Here is a 15202-nt window from a genome sequence, read left to right on the forward strand (position 1 = left end):
ATTGTCAGATCTGTGATTTTTACCAATGCAGCACAATCGGAGGTACTCAGATAATCCTCACAGGCCGGAAGAGCTACTTCCGCACATTGAAAACACTATTGCTGTTGTCCTGTGCGCAGAGCTTTTACACATGTCTCACAGTTTGATAAATCGAGCACAGAACTGCATCAACATCAATGGTGCCCGTTTTTAGCATCTTTTGCAGTGATCGTTAATAAGGGTCAATGCTGCTTCAGTACTATTGTAAACATTTTCTCGGCCAGTTTTATGTTGCCTAGCCCGTATGAAGTATGTGTTGGCAGGTAAAGAGCAGCTCAGATGCAGTACTTTTTGTGTGATGAGTCAGATATTTATTTAGTTCCATTTTAACTCAAGTGGAGTAAAGCCAACACCTATTGTTAATGTCACTGATCGACAAGCTCTCTCATGACTTCTACAGGAAGGTTTAGCAACCTTAACATTTCTCACCCACAAGGGGAAACATATGTAATTAGAACTCCTTTCTGTGGCAGAGGGTGATTGTGATGGCTGTTCCTGCTGGATGACTCACCTAAATACTATTTTGTATCAGGTGACCATCATCTGCAGTGAATTGTCATTTAAGTCAGAATACTTCTTTTAATAATTGTAGTTCAACATATTCAGCAATTTTTTTCTGTCTTTTGAAAACACATCACTTTTAGTTATCTTTCTGTTCTAATAAACTGGAAAAAGATTCAAGAGGCCAGATTTGGTGAGTAGGATGGGCAAAGCCCATTTTCATTTTGTTTTTACCCAAAAAACTTCATGTCACTCAATACTATCAGGCCAAAAGTGTTCTTGTGGTGTAGGATACAATCCACAATGCAGGTTGGTTTCCCACAGTGCTTCGTTCGTTCAGTTGTTTTTGCACTATAACGTAGTAATGCTCTTGAACTGTCTTTTCTGGGGGAACAAATTGATGGTGGACTATCATCACACACACACACACACACACACACACACACACACACACACACACACAAAACACTGTTTTCATGTTACTATTCTCCAGTTTTGTTTTGTTTTGTTGTGGTAATTAAACAATCTTTCACTGGCCCAATTGTGTCTTGCTTTTTGGGTCACAACCCCAACACTGTCTTTCATCACAGATTTTTTACTAGAGCTTAATGTTAGTACATTATCAAATAGTGTTAAAATACTCTCAGCTAATTTAGTAGAGTATGTAAGTAGAGGCACCTTGCTGGAGAAACTGTTCCTACTGTTCCTTCACTTGCAGGAAATGATTTCTACACTCCTGGAGATTGAAATAAGAACACCGTGAATTCATTGTCCCAGGACAATGACACATTCCTGGGGTCAGATACATCACATGATCACACTGACAGAACCACAGGCACATAGACACAGGCAACAGAGTATGCACAATGTCGGCACTAGTACAGTGTATATCCACCTTTCGCAGCAATGCAGGCTGCTGTTCGTAGAGATGCTGGATGTAGTCCTGTGGAACGGCTTGCCATGCCATTTCCACCTGGCGCCTCAGTTGGACCAGCGTTCGTGCTGGACGTGCAGACCACGTGAGACGATGCTTCATCCAGTCCCAAACATGCTCAATGGGGGACAGATCCGGAGATCTTGCTGGCCAGGGTAGTTGACTTACACCTTCTAGAACACGTTGGGTGGCATGGGATACATGCGGACGTGCATTGTCCTGTTGGAACAGCAAGTTCCCTTGCCGGTCTAGGAATGGAAGAATGATGGGTTCGATGATGGTTTGGATGTACCGCGCACTATTCAGTGTCCCCTCGACGATCACCAGAGGTGTACGGCCAGTGTAGGAGATCGCTCCCCACACCATGATACCGGGTGTTGGCCCTGTGTGCCTCGGTCGTATGCAGTCCTGATTGTGGCGCTCACCTGCACGGCGCCAAACACGCATACAACCATCATTGGCACCAAGGCAGAAGCGACTCTCATCGCTGAAGACGACACGTCTCCATTCGTCCCTCCATTCACGCCTGTCGCGACACCACTGGAGGCGAGCTGAACGATGTTGGGGCGTGGGCGGAAGACGGCCTAACGGTGTGCGGGACCGTAGCCCAGCTTCATGGAGACGGTTGCGAATGGTCCTCGGCGATACCCCAGGAGCAACAGTGTCCCTAATTTGCTGGGAAGTGGCGGTGCGGTCCCCTACGGCACTGTGTAGGATCCTACGGTCTTGGCGTGCATCCGTGCGTCGCTGCGGTCTGGTCCCAGGTCGATGGGCACGTGCACCTTCCGCCGACCACTGGCGACAACATCGATGTACTGTGGAGACCTCACGCCCCACATGTTGAGCAATTCGGCGGTACGTCCATCCGGCCTCCTGCATGCCCACTATACGCCCTCGCTCAAAGTCCGTCAACTGCACATACGGTTCACGTCCACGCTGCTACCAGTGTTAAAGACTGCGATGGAGCTCCGTTTGCCACGGCAAACTGGCTGACACTGACGGCGGCGGTGCACAAATGCTGCGCAGTTAGCGCCATTCGACGGCCAACACCACAGTTCCTGGTGTGTCCGCTGTGCCATGCTTGTGATCATTGCTTGTACGGATCAAGTATGGTGGGTCTGACACACCGGTGTCAATGTGTTCTTTTTTCCATTTCCAGGAGTGTAGTTACTATGGGGTCACTCCTTATACAAGAACAAAGTGAAAAGTCTCAGCCTGTCAAAGATGATAGATGAATCTTAATGAAATTTTGTGTAATGTTTGTACATGTCATGCAGTAAGATATGTACAGTATCAACATGATGTGTAGAAATTTTGTGTTATGCATTGTTTTAGTGGTTTTATTGTTTAAATGGATTAACCAAAATATTGTACGATCATATAATTCATTGTGCTGGCTTGCTTATTACCAACAGCAATTCAAGCTTGGTGTATGTTCGTAAGGGGTTTGCTCTTTAATTTGCAACACTTAAGAAATGGATAGATCAAGTGAAAGTATTGCTGAACCTCAGCTCCAGATGAGAACACTGAGAAACCGCACACCAAGGTACTGACATGATGAATACCTGACACAAAAGGCACATCAGAAGAAAAAAATGTGGTGCATTTTATTCAAAGAATGTCCGCCTCCATAGCTCAGCGGTCAGCACGGCAGAATTTCAGGGTTTGGGTTCGATTCCTAGCAGGGTTGGACATTTTTCTCCACTTGGGGACTAGGTATGTGTTATCCTCATTGACAAACTGGCATCAACTAGGAAAACATGCACCAGGCAACTGGTCCACCCAACGCGCACCGTCATCATTTGAAGAATTAACTGTATGAAATTTTTTTAAAATGGGTGATATATTTGATGAATGCCGACCAAAAGGTTGATTTCACCTGCTGGAAAGATTATGGCCAGTACTTTCTGATATCAAAAAGGATTTTTTAAGGCCTGGGCTTTAAAAAGAAAGAAAGAAAATAATCATTTGAATATTGAAAGTTGCCTTGATAAATGGATAACTTAAGGATTTTAAGTGTGAATTGCTGGAACGTTCACCCTCTTCACTAGATTTTGCATCCTCTGACATCTGGCTATTCTCACAACTGATGAACTGATTTAGCTGGAAAATGTATGAATTCTGTTAAGAGATTATGACAGCAGTAGATAGGCATTTTTAAGCCCTTCCAGGATGTTAATTTCAAGATGCAATGTAGTATCAAGAAAAATGTTGATTGAAAGTGCAGTATTCCTAAAAGGGGACCCTATCAAAATTTAGGTACAATGTTGACGAAAATAGCACAATCTTTCATTACCGGGTTGAGATTTTTCATCCTCATCACCACTGCCACCACAGTGCAGTCCTCCCCTCCCCTCCCCTCCCCCCCCCCCCCCACCCCCCGCCTCTAGTTACAATATTACACTGATGGTACTCATTTAAACAATCCAACATGTTTGAGTGATGTTCCCATGTACAAAATGTTCATAACTTGTATATGACATTACTTCTCTCCAAATAATCTCATGCTACACTGTTCTCTCTTGATGTCTCAGGTAACCTAAACAACTTTGTTATTATTTATTTATTTACACATCAAGTTCCATAGGACCAAATTGAGGAGCAAAATCTCCAAGGTCATGGAATTTGTCAGTTCATGAAATTACAACATAGAAGTAATAACAGATAAAAATAAATGTTCATGAACCTGAAAAAAGTCAGTCCATAAGTTTAAGTAAACGCTATCAGCAATACAATAAGAATCAGCTTAGTTTTTCAAGGAACTCCTCGACAGAATAGAAGGAGTGACCCATGAGGAAACTCTTCAGTTTCGATTTGAAAGTGCATGGATTACTGCTAAGATTTATGAATTTGAGTGGCAGCTTATTGAAAATGGATGCAGCAGTAGACTGCACTCCTTTTTGCACAAGAATTAAGGAAGTTCGATCCAAATGCAGGTTTGATTTCTGCTGAGTATTAACCTAGTGAAAGCTGCTTATTCTTGAGAATAAACTAATATTGGTAACAAGAGTATTAACCAAGTGAAAGCTGCTTATTCTTGGGAATAAACCTAATATTGGTAACAAGAAACGACAATAAGGAGTATACATATTGAGTGGCCAATGTCAAAATACCCAGACTTGTGAACAGAGGTCGACAAGAGGTTCATCAACTCACACCACTTATTACTCGAACGTCATGTTTCTGAGCCAAAAATATCCTTTTAGAATGGGAAGAGTTATCACAAAGTATAGTACCATACGACATAAGCGAATGAAAATAAGCAAAGTAGACTAATTTTCATGTTGACCGATCACTCACTTCTGATACTGTTCAAATAGTAAAAATGGCAGCATTAAGTCTTTGAACAAGATCCTGAATGTGGGCTTTCCACAACAGCTTACTATCTATCTGAACATCTAGAAATTTGAACTGTTCAGTTTCACTAATCATATGCCCGTTCTGTGAAATTAAAACATCAGGTTTTGTTGAATTGTGTTAGATACTGTAAAAAACTGAATCTTACTGTGATTTAGTATTAGTTTATTTTCTACAAGCCATGAACTTAGGTCATGTACTGCACTATTTGAAACTGAGTCAATGTTGCACACAACATCCTTTATTACCAAGCTAGTGTCATCAGCAAACAGAATATTTTAGAGTTACCTGTAATACTAGAGGGCATAACATTTATATAAATAAGGAACAGGAATGGCCCTAACACTGATCCCTGGGGCACCCCCACTTGACAGTACCCCACTCAGATCCCACATCACAACCGTTATCAACATTGTGAATAATGACCTTTTGCTGCCTGTTGCTAAAGTAAGAGGTGAACCAATCGTGAGCTACTCCCCATATTCTGTAATGGTCCAACTTCATGAGCAATATTTTGTGATCAACACAATCAAATGCCTTAGTTAAGTCAAAAAATATGCTAAGCATTCGAAACCTTTTGCTTTACTCCATCCAGTACTTCACAGGGAAAAGAGAATATAGCATTTTCAGTTGTTAAACGACTTCTAAAGCCAAACTGTACATTTGATAGCAAATAGTGTGATATAAAATGATCAGTTATCCTTACATGCACAGCCTTTTCAATAACTTTTGCAAACACCGATGACATAGAGATAGGTCTAAAATTATATACATTATCCCTTTCTCCCTTTTTATAAAGGATAGAGAGCACCATTTTTCTTTCTATGTTTCTTGCTAAGAAAGTTACTGACTAACTTGTTTGAGTGTTGCAGTATTTATGTTGAAATGAACATATCTAAATTTCTTCATGCAATTTTTCATATCTTCCGCAGGCGAACTGTTCAAAAAGATACACCAAACAAGGGCCGCCAATTTTACTGTTGCCCAAAACAACCAAATGAACGCTGCAACTTCTTCCAGTGGGTTGATGAGCCAAATACAGCCAGAGGGGGCACTAGCAATAATGACTGGGGTAGTGGAGGAAGTAAATGGAATGGAAATAGTAGTGGGGCATCCACAAGTTGGCAAACTAATGCAGGTATGTTCTACCATAAATTTTGCTGCAGTAAAGCAGTGTGAATAGGTTTTGTGCTAAGTAAGCTTTCATTTTTATGTTTATATTGAAGTGTCTCTGAGCTGATACCATTAAATAACATTAAAGTCATTACAAATAAAGCATTGTTAGTAGATCCTTGGTAAGTATCCCTGTTAATTTTTTATTTATGTAAAGGGCAGGTTGTTTATTATTTCAAGTTATAATATTATATGTTATAATTTTTTATAAAATAGAAATAGCATGTTGATGTTTTACTGATATCCAACTCATGTTCTCTATATAAGCACTGTGTATTTCAGTCCCTTTGGGCTTTTCTGCAACAAACACTCATTAGAAAATATTGCACTTGTATAATGAAAGGTATATCAGAGATGCCTTGGAAGTATGAAATCAGTAGACTCAGGCGTGCACATAAAAGTTTAAAAAAATACCTAAAAATAAGCTTGTTGGAGAATGTGACATGTCAAAAGGAACTGTTTTATTTGGCAGTCAAGCAACATAGCGATGGGCCATTGACAGCACTGTATCAGTCAGAACCTCCTAAGTAACTAAACTGTTGATTCCTTGTTTAGTTTTGGTCTAACAAGTTGAAATTTTTGCATGGAAGTGGGGAAATCATTTGTAGAAACATTTTAACTTTTGAAATTAACTTGTGGAAGTAATACTTGTGTCCAACGCAGTATTATGAACAGTTCTCCCAATTTCTCAGGCAAAGATGAACGATTCCAAAAATCGGTTATCTTGTAGATACCAGTCACTGTCTGTTGCAGAACAGGATTCGTGTAACATGCCTTTCCAGTCAGCTTCCTCAGTGTGTTTTTTTGTGCTAAAAACAAAAGACTATCCTCCAGCCACCCTATTCCGTAGGCATCATTAAGTGCATTTTTTCTTGTTTCCATAATTACAGCCTGTGCTGAGGATTCGAACCTGCGACCATAGCAGTCACGTGGTTCCGGACTGAAGCGCCTGGAACTGCACAGCCACCGCGGCTGGCAAATAGCCTTTCGCTCCCTGTATTTTACCCCTGCCACCTTCAGAATTTGAAAGAGAGTGTTCCAGTCAACATTGTCAAAAGCTTTCTCTAAGTCTACAAATGCTAGAAATGTAGGTTTGCCTTTCCTTAATCTTTCATCTAAGATGAGTCGTAGGGTCAGTATTGCCTCACGTGTTCCAACATTTTTACGGAATCCAAACTAATCTTCCCCGAGGTCGGCTTCCACCAGTTTTTCCATTCGTCTGTAAACAATTCGTGTTATTAACAGATATACAATCAGAAATGCTTTTCCTTATATTGCCAGGCTGTGTTTTATCTCTACTTCTGTCATCAGTTATTTTGAGGCCCAAATAACAAAACTAACCTACTACATTTAGTGTCTCATTTACATCAGCATGTACTTACGTATGTACGTACATGCAAACAGCAAGACTTGCCATGGCCACAAGGGTGTGCTTTTAGGTGTCTGTATGTGTGAATGTGTGTGCTGTTTCTGGAAAGGAGCAAGTTCATGAAACCTAGTGTGAATGCTGTTTTCTGTTATGTGTTACTGTGCTCAATGCTTGTAGGTGATGGTTTACCTTTCCCTAATTTTTCATGTTACAGGCTGCAAACTATGTCTCTTTGGAATTCACTCCTATCACACCAAAATGGAATATATCACCAGTAGTTTAGATTTATAGGAATTTATAGGTCCTTTAGGATCTAAATGACTTGGTTGTGTATGACAAACATTTATACTGAAGTTATGCTGAATTATAAAAGATGTGTCTTATTGGGGTCAGGTGATGGTAACAATGGCACAGGGATTACATTAACTGAAGGTATGCCTCATTGATATCACAGCACATGGCTAAATTCAGTAAAATGTCTCAAGGGTATTGGCAGTTACATTGAACTACTGAAGCATATGTTTATTTTTTCACATGAGGTCTTTCATGACCAGGTTTCACAGCTGCTGGTAAATCTTCCATGTTGTATCATCATGATGCAGGAAACTGATTTGTTCCTAATATTCCATCAAGAGTTGCACTGGACATCTTCAGTCTGTGATTTGTAAGTGCAACCTTGGATAAAACATTAGGAATAGAAAAGCTACATGGGTCATGACCATACAGCCCAGAAAAACCCCAGCAGCTATTTTTTTCAAACTGTTACAGTGTGTGTGTGTGTGTGTGTGTGTGTGTGTGTGTAGCTTTCATAGGCAATACGATTAGATAAATGTAATACTACAACAAAGACAATCTGTTCGCCTTCTTCTTTTATTTCTTTTTTCTTCTGCAGGAAGAGGCCGAGGAACATTTGGTAAGAGAACATTGCCATCTCCTAGTGGTGTGAGAAAAAGACGGAAATGTGGAGTCTGTGGTGAAGAAGGTACGGACCAATTTTATTTCTTGACTGCCCCTTCTTTAAACATGCACAAAAGTTTGTAATGTGTAAATCTCAGAGTGATCTGAGAACCTTATCTTCTGAAGAAACAATCAAAGCAGATATCAAAAGTTGAGACAGTTAATTACACAACCCCTACATAAGTAATACATTCAAAGACATAAGACCGGTGTTATAATTTTATGTAAACTTAGTCCACAGACATTGTGTAAGCTAGAGTGGGGGAGCAAGCAAAGAATAGTTTTGAATTTTGCCATAACATCAGTGGTCCCTATTTAAGCATACATCATGTGTTAAGCTGGCTATTTTTTCCATCTTATTTCAGATTTACTTTTGCATTGTGACTTTGGACCAGCCCATATTCATTATTTTAGAATTCAAACAAAAAACAGCTACTAAACATTTTAACTCAGTTGAATTAAGTTAAAAAACTTCATAGATAAATCTTTTAATAGTCCAGATCTCAATTGTATAATTTATTCAGTGATTACTAGTTTCAGCTGCATGTTCAGCCACCTTCAGATCCATTATCAGTTTGAGTGCATTGCATGTCTGAATGTAAGATTAGATACAGACACACTGTCAACAACGTAACAATAGCTCATATGTAAGATCGACCACAATGAAGTAACGGGATGTACCATTATTATGAGACATTATGTAAGCAAAATCTTTCTTACAAGTATGCTTCTTGCTCTGAATTGGCCTCATAAGTACATGTTGTTGAGAAGCTACTGGCGTAATGAGACTGTATACAGAATGTTATGTACCAATACGTTTTTGTAAGAAAGGTTTTGTTTACATAATTGTTCATCAGAATGGCACATGCCATTATTTCATTGCAATCAGTCTTACATGTGAGCTACTGCTATGTTGTTGACTTTGTGTCTTTATCTAATCTTACAATCAGACACTGCACTCGAATTAATAACTGATCTGAAGATGGCTGACATGCACCCAAAGCTCGTAATCACTGAATAAATTATGCAGTTGAGATCTGAACTACAAAAATATTTCATCTATAAAGTTTTTAACTTATTAAACTGTGCTTTTTGTGTGAATATGGGGTGGTCCAAAGTAAATCTGTTTTATTGGTAAAAACGTTACATGTACAGAATAAGAAATAATATAGAAAAATGAGGAACTCACCAACTTTTCAACATATCATGTATGTTCAAGTAGGAACCATTGATGATACAGCAAATGTCAAAACTATTCTCCATTTACTCACACAGACTGTGGCATTTTTCCATTGTTGAAGCCACTGCAACGGACCTTTTGTGCAGTCAGTGGTTGTGATGCATGTAATAGCTGCCTTACTGCAGACACTTTTGTAACATACTCTGTACTGTCGATTGTATTGTCTGCTCCTCCCTACTGATGTGCTTTGTTGATTTTTGTGAATTCTTTTCAAATACAATGTAGATTTTGTCGAATGTCTCTGCCACCTGCCATGGTCGACCTATTGTTTCCAGAACACAATCAATCATTGTTTTGAACTATATCACATGCCATGTAATACCATTCCTCTGTAAAAAAAAAAAAAAAAAAAAAAAAAAAAAAAAAAAAAAAAAAAAAACTTTGCGGATTTGATTGCACTATACCAACTGCTTATGTTCAAGTGAAATCCATAACACAAAATGTTTATTCCTCCTTAATTGTGACTCCTATGTAGACTAGTACATCTATCAAAAGCATGTAGAAGCTAATGCACGAAAACACCCAGCGGAACTAATAATATTCCACCTATTTGTTTATCTTACTGAGTCATGATGTATACACCCCGGGGCAATCGGGAAATTCGGAAAAAACCTGGGAAGTTTTTCATCCAGGAGAAAACCGGGGAAAAAGCCGGGAATTTTTTAGAATTCTGGGATTTTTTTAGTGTTTTTGTAATTTTGGCTGTTAAGAACCAATACTCTAATGTCTGTCAACAGCAAAATGTGTTAAAGGCTTTAGGACAAAGACTGTGCAATAGTTTATAACAACAAACTGCTTATAATGAGGGTGACGTCACAATTGTTTGCATTAGGTTCATTTGAGCACTTTCCAGTGTGCTCACGCGCAAGCGTAGTTGAGTTGCATATGAGCATTACCTTATCCCACTTCCGGCTACTTGAAGTGTGACTTAAATCATTTACTATTTCCTCTTCATTTCAATTAAAATACATTCACATAATTATGAAGGCTAAAATTATTAGCTTGTTTTCTGATTTTATTTAATTTCCACATTTTTGACTTCAAGTATTAAGCACTTTGTAGAATAATGAAGTTATTTTTGTTGGTTTGCTAAAGAAATTTGGCTTTTATTAATCTTCTCCACAGAGGCAGTTAATTTATTTGAATCGAAGTGTTTCAGTCGATACTGTCAGCTAGTTTCAACAGTTCACTGAATTTCAAATGCACTTTTTCATCTTCTGGCACATATGGCATTAAGCCACAATAAAGAACCTAACATTAGATAACACAATAGTGGTACACCAAGAAAATTTACGTCCCAAAAACCACACTGAAAAGCTTAATATCAGGTTGGGGCCTACTTCATTGTAAAGCTGGATATACAAATGTGCACTTTAAGCCAAATTATGCATTTTAGTATGGTTTACCAAATTCCTATGCTCTTGGAGTAGCCTCTGATCCCCTGTTCCTTTTATGACGTAATAAGTTCTTACAAACACCCGGGCTTCCTGCGTCACTGTAGCTGCATATGCACAGTAATGCCTGTTTTCTGATGCTCTATAGCACCTGCTGGAACAAGCCTGTTTCCAACAGGTTGCGGAAAAATAAAGTTTCAAAGTAAATTTCCTTTTATGCAAGATGAGTTGTGTTACATGTGAGAAAGTTGGATGAATTTCTTATGTCTCACCAGAGCGTGTGGCTCTCATTTAAAACTTAACACTTTGAAAACCAGCCACTTAGAAGAATTTTTATCCCAGGAGACCACACATTTATTCATTATTTAAAATTTTATTGGCACATTTGTGCGATGCATGTTATCACAAGTTTTTGTTTACCCCAAAAACCTCATCACCCTGACAGATACGGTGTTATGTAATGACACTATCCAGTGATAACAATTTAACTCAGCCAAGCCTGTTGGACTTAAATGAAAGTAACAGAAATAAAAAATTCAAACAATATCTTAGAACATCCCATACCCAGTCGTGTTCAAGAAACCATACAAGGTGGTGCAGAAGTAAAGCACCAGCCTCTCATTTAGGAAGATGAGGCTTCAAATCTCTATCTGATCAAGTTCGTGCTCCATCTATAATCCTAATTCTTCATCTTCTTCTTCCAATTAAAGAACTGTCATAGCAACAGTGATAGACTAAATGCTTACAGCCACACAGTTACTTTGTGGACTGTCTGTTTTGCCACAAAGGTTATTGCAGTTAAAAATGGATGCTAACAAGTCACTTGTATCGTTGTGCATTGTGCTGAGCACTGCATGTTGGCCATTTGTAAATGTGTAAAAGATACAAAATTAATCCAACAGTTTATACTTCTAGCTTCTTATTCTGAATTCTTAATAAAATATTCCACCAGACCAGTTTAACCAGAAAAGAAGTACATTAAAATGTGTCATTACGTCAGTTACATGTGAACTTCACAGGAATTGCTTATATGATGCAGTAAAAGTAAAATGTTATGTGTTTAACTTAATATGGAATCTTAAATAAAACAATTAATTGCTTATCATTGTAGGAGGAATTTTAGAGGATAAAAACAAATTTGATTTTATACCAAACCATCTTCTAACAATGGAAGTGTAGTGGGCAGAGTACTAGTCTCGGCAGAGTACTAGTCTCTTGCCCTGGAGGTCCTGGTATCAATCCTGCATAGGGGCAAGGATTTTTCGTCGCTCAGCCAGCTATCGAAAAGGCTATTGAGACTATGGACCTGCCACTGTCACCGTGCCAGTGCCGTGGCAACAAAAGGCTGAACCCTTCCTACAGTCAGGCCCATAACCCAGTCATGGGATGTGCACCACAGACTTTATTCTTACCTTATAACAAGCATTCTTATGAACAGCAATTTAGCATATATTGCGAATTCTTTCTGCTCTATTCTATTATTTGGTCACTAAATGTACATTAGCAATGCCAGAGTGCAAAGTAGAGACACTAACCGCTGTTACCATTACAGTATGACTGTGGAAGAAGATTTTATGCTGACAGGGGATGCATACACCCAACAGGCCACTGAGTTTGCTTGTATGTTGTGTGATTGTAGGACATACTTGGATGCAAGAAAGGCTGCTCTAGTATGACACACGTCACAAGCATTTTTGTGAAATGAAGGTTCAAAGTTTTACAAACCTATTGGATATGGTACAAGAGAGCCTAGCATTAGTGCAACCAACTAAGCCAGAACACTAGAATTCTGCCTGTATTTAAGTCTTGTCATCCCCCCCCCCCCCCCCCTCCCGTCGCAATTCTTCCACCAAACACATGTATCACTACAGTAAATCCTGTTTCTTCAGACAGGAACAGTAAAGGTGTAATATGGAATAATGATTTTTTTTATTTGTGAATTTGGTAAATTCATACACACATTCCACTGCAGTCATACCACATTAGATGTGCTTCAGTCATACCATATTAGATGTGCTTCGAACAGTGTCCACCATATTTGTGATGCAGTGTTTGGTGGAAGATCTGAAGAAAAGGGAAAAATGACATGACATACTTACAGTCTGGTGCCATAATCTGGTTGCACTAAACTCACTTGTCAGTAGCTGGCACCCTCGTACAATATTTGACAGCCTCATCAAATTTGAACATTGATTTTTGGAGAAGACTTTAAAAGCATGTGCTACAAGAGCAGCATTTATTACATTTAATTATCTGTTACAATATGATGCACCATATGTTGCTCAATGCTTGATGGTAACTCAACTTAGATGGTAGATATAGACCTTATTGCATATTAAGTTTCATGTTCAGCATGCACTTACTCTATGAGAAATAAGAATCCGAAGTTTACTCTGTGTGTGTGTGTGTGTGTGTGTGTGTGTGTGTGTGTGTGTGTGTGTGAGCGCGCGCGCACGCACGCGTGCCGTGATTTTCACACCCAACTTTGATTCAAATATCTAACATTGTTAGCCTGTATTGGACAGTCAAACAAACTTTTTTGTTGGTTAAAACCATGATTTTTCTAATGAGCCCAGTTTGAAAAAATTTATAGAACACAGTTTTTGCAAAATTTGGTAGGAAATACTGCAATTTTTTTTTTTTACAAATTCTTCAAATTTGATCAAATTAAATCGAAACTGGTATTTGAGAACCTTGTGCTGTTATGTTACTACATACCAAGTTTCACACTCGTCATACCTTCAACACCTGAGATAAAGAAGCCAAACTTTTAGATTTTTTTTGACACCAGTCTTTTTGGGTGACTTTTTCTTCTAAAATTTTTTGGCTGCATGTGGCTCATAAAATTCTTTTCATTGGCATTCTTAAGAGAATCCATAAAGTTGTACATGATGGCCAAATTTCACGTCTTTCAACAAAATATTGCCCAAGATGTAATAGCTCAAAGTTCCCAAACATTTACCTCCTCTCTGTGCATAGTAGCACATGGAGGCAAACAAGTGACTAGATCTCTGCCAGTATTACTTCAATGAATGTGAAACTGCACCAATGCTCAGAGGGGACATGTATATAGGGCAAGTCCTGTGTTTGCTGTTGGCCAGAAGGAGAGTGTCAGTGACCGTTTTAACCTGTAAGTCTTGCTTATATGTACACTTGGTATCCACACTCCACATGAGTTCTGACAAAAGCTTTTTTTTTATAACCGGGGCAATATATGCTGTCTGAACCATATACGCTTCGCCAAAGGTACTGCAAGACATTGAGTACCTTGAGGGACAATTCTTAATGCAAGATCAGTACATACCACAGCACACTCTGTTGAATTGAGTGTGGGCATTTTTAGTTTGTAGCCAGAGGCTTACTTTTTGAATGTGTGGGTTGATGAAGACCCCCATCACTGGGCTGTCTTTGTATACCCAACCAATTCACAGAAAGAAAAACCAGCTGACAGTTAAGAACAACACTGTCAGAAAGTATCTTCCTCTGTTGAAAGTATCAATAAAAGCTTTCGCCTCGGTAAATAATAACTTTGAATGTTCAAGCTACTTCCAAATATTGCATTGTTCATTTTTTTCTCTGTTTGTTTCAGGTCACAACAGGAAGAATTGTTCTCATAATCCCAGCTGAATTACTGCTTTAATTGAGAGCAGTGTGACAAAATCAACTCTGAAAGTTTTTCAGAATTATATTCAACAAACCTACAATCACAATGTAACAATTTTTTATTGACTAGCTTTGACATCAAAGTTTTAACTTTACATTGTGAGTCATGAATTGTAATATCTTACGTTAATTCCCCTTACAAATAGTACATAATAAATTATATTATTGTTTTTTACTTCTACCGTTGGTGGTGTTATAAATGTACCATTCTTAACCAATCAGCAAAAAGGAAAGATTTTGTACTGTAGCTCCTGTGCGTCATCATCTTCTGTCCTTTTCAGTTGCATAATGCAGCAGTTGTCGTAGTGAATGCTGTCTTTCTCTTCTTGAGCCGTATCTAGTGTTATGTTGTGTGTGCACTTGCAGAATCAGTTCCTGGTTCATCACAAGAACTCCTACTTTGAATCTGTGACTCTTATGTAGGGTTTCAACACCTCAGGGTGCTGAGGCCTCCTGATACATTTGTTTACCTTAGAGATAACTTCAAGTAACAAGCTGGGTTCCATTCTGATTGAAATGTTGGGAATTGAGAAAAAGGTAAATTTAATAAACATTATAATTTGCTTCAAAGTGCC

At 38.8% G+C, this 15202-nt stretch overlaps 1 protein-coding gene across 1 annotated transcript in view; it reads left to right on the plus strand.

Moving 5' to 3' along the window:
- Positions 1-14802, plus strand: part of LOC126334534 (DNA topoisomerase 3-alpha-like) — a 178414-nt gene extending 163612 nt beyond the window's left edge. The window contains exons 17-19 of the mRNA XM_049996890.1: positions 5764-5969; positions 8266-8355; positions 14554-14802. Coding sequence (XP_049852847.1) covers positions 5764-5969; positions 8266-8355; positions 14554-14591 — 334 coding nt within the window. The 3' untranslated portion in view covers positions 14592-14802. The remainder of the gene's footprint in view (positions 1-5763; positions 5970-8265; positions 8356-14553) is intronic.
- Positions 14803-15202: the final 400 nt, after the last annotated feature.

This window comes from Schistocerca gregaria, chromosome 2 (genome assembly GCF_023897955.1).
Source record: "Schistocerca gregaria isolate iqSchGreg1 chromosome 2, iqSchGreg1.2, whole genome shotgun sequence".
NCBI classification, from domain to species: Eukaryota; Metazoa; Arthropoda; class Insecta; order Orthoptera; family Acrididae; genus Schistocerca; species Schistocerca gregaria.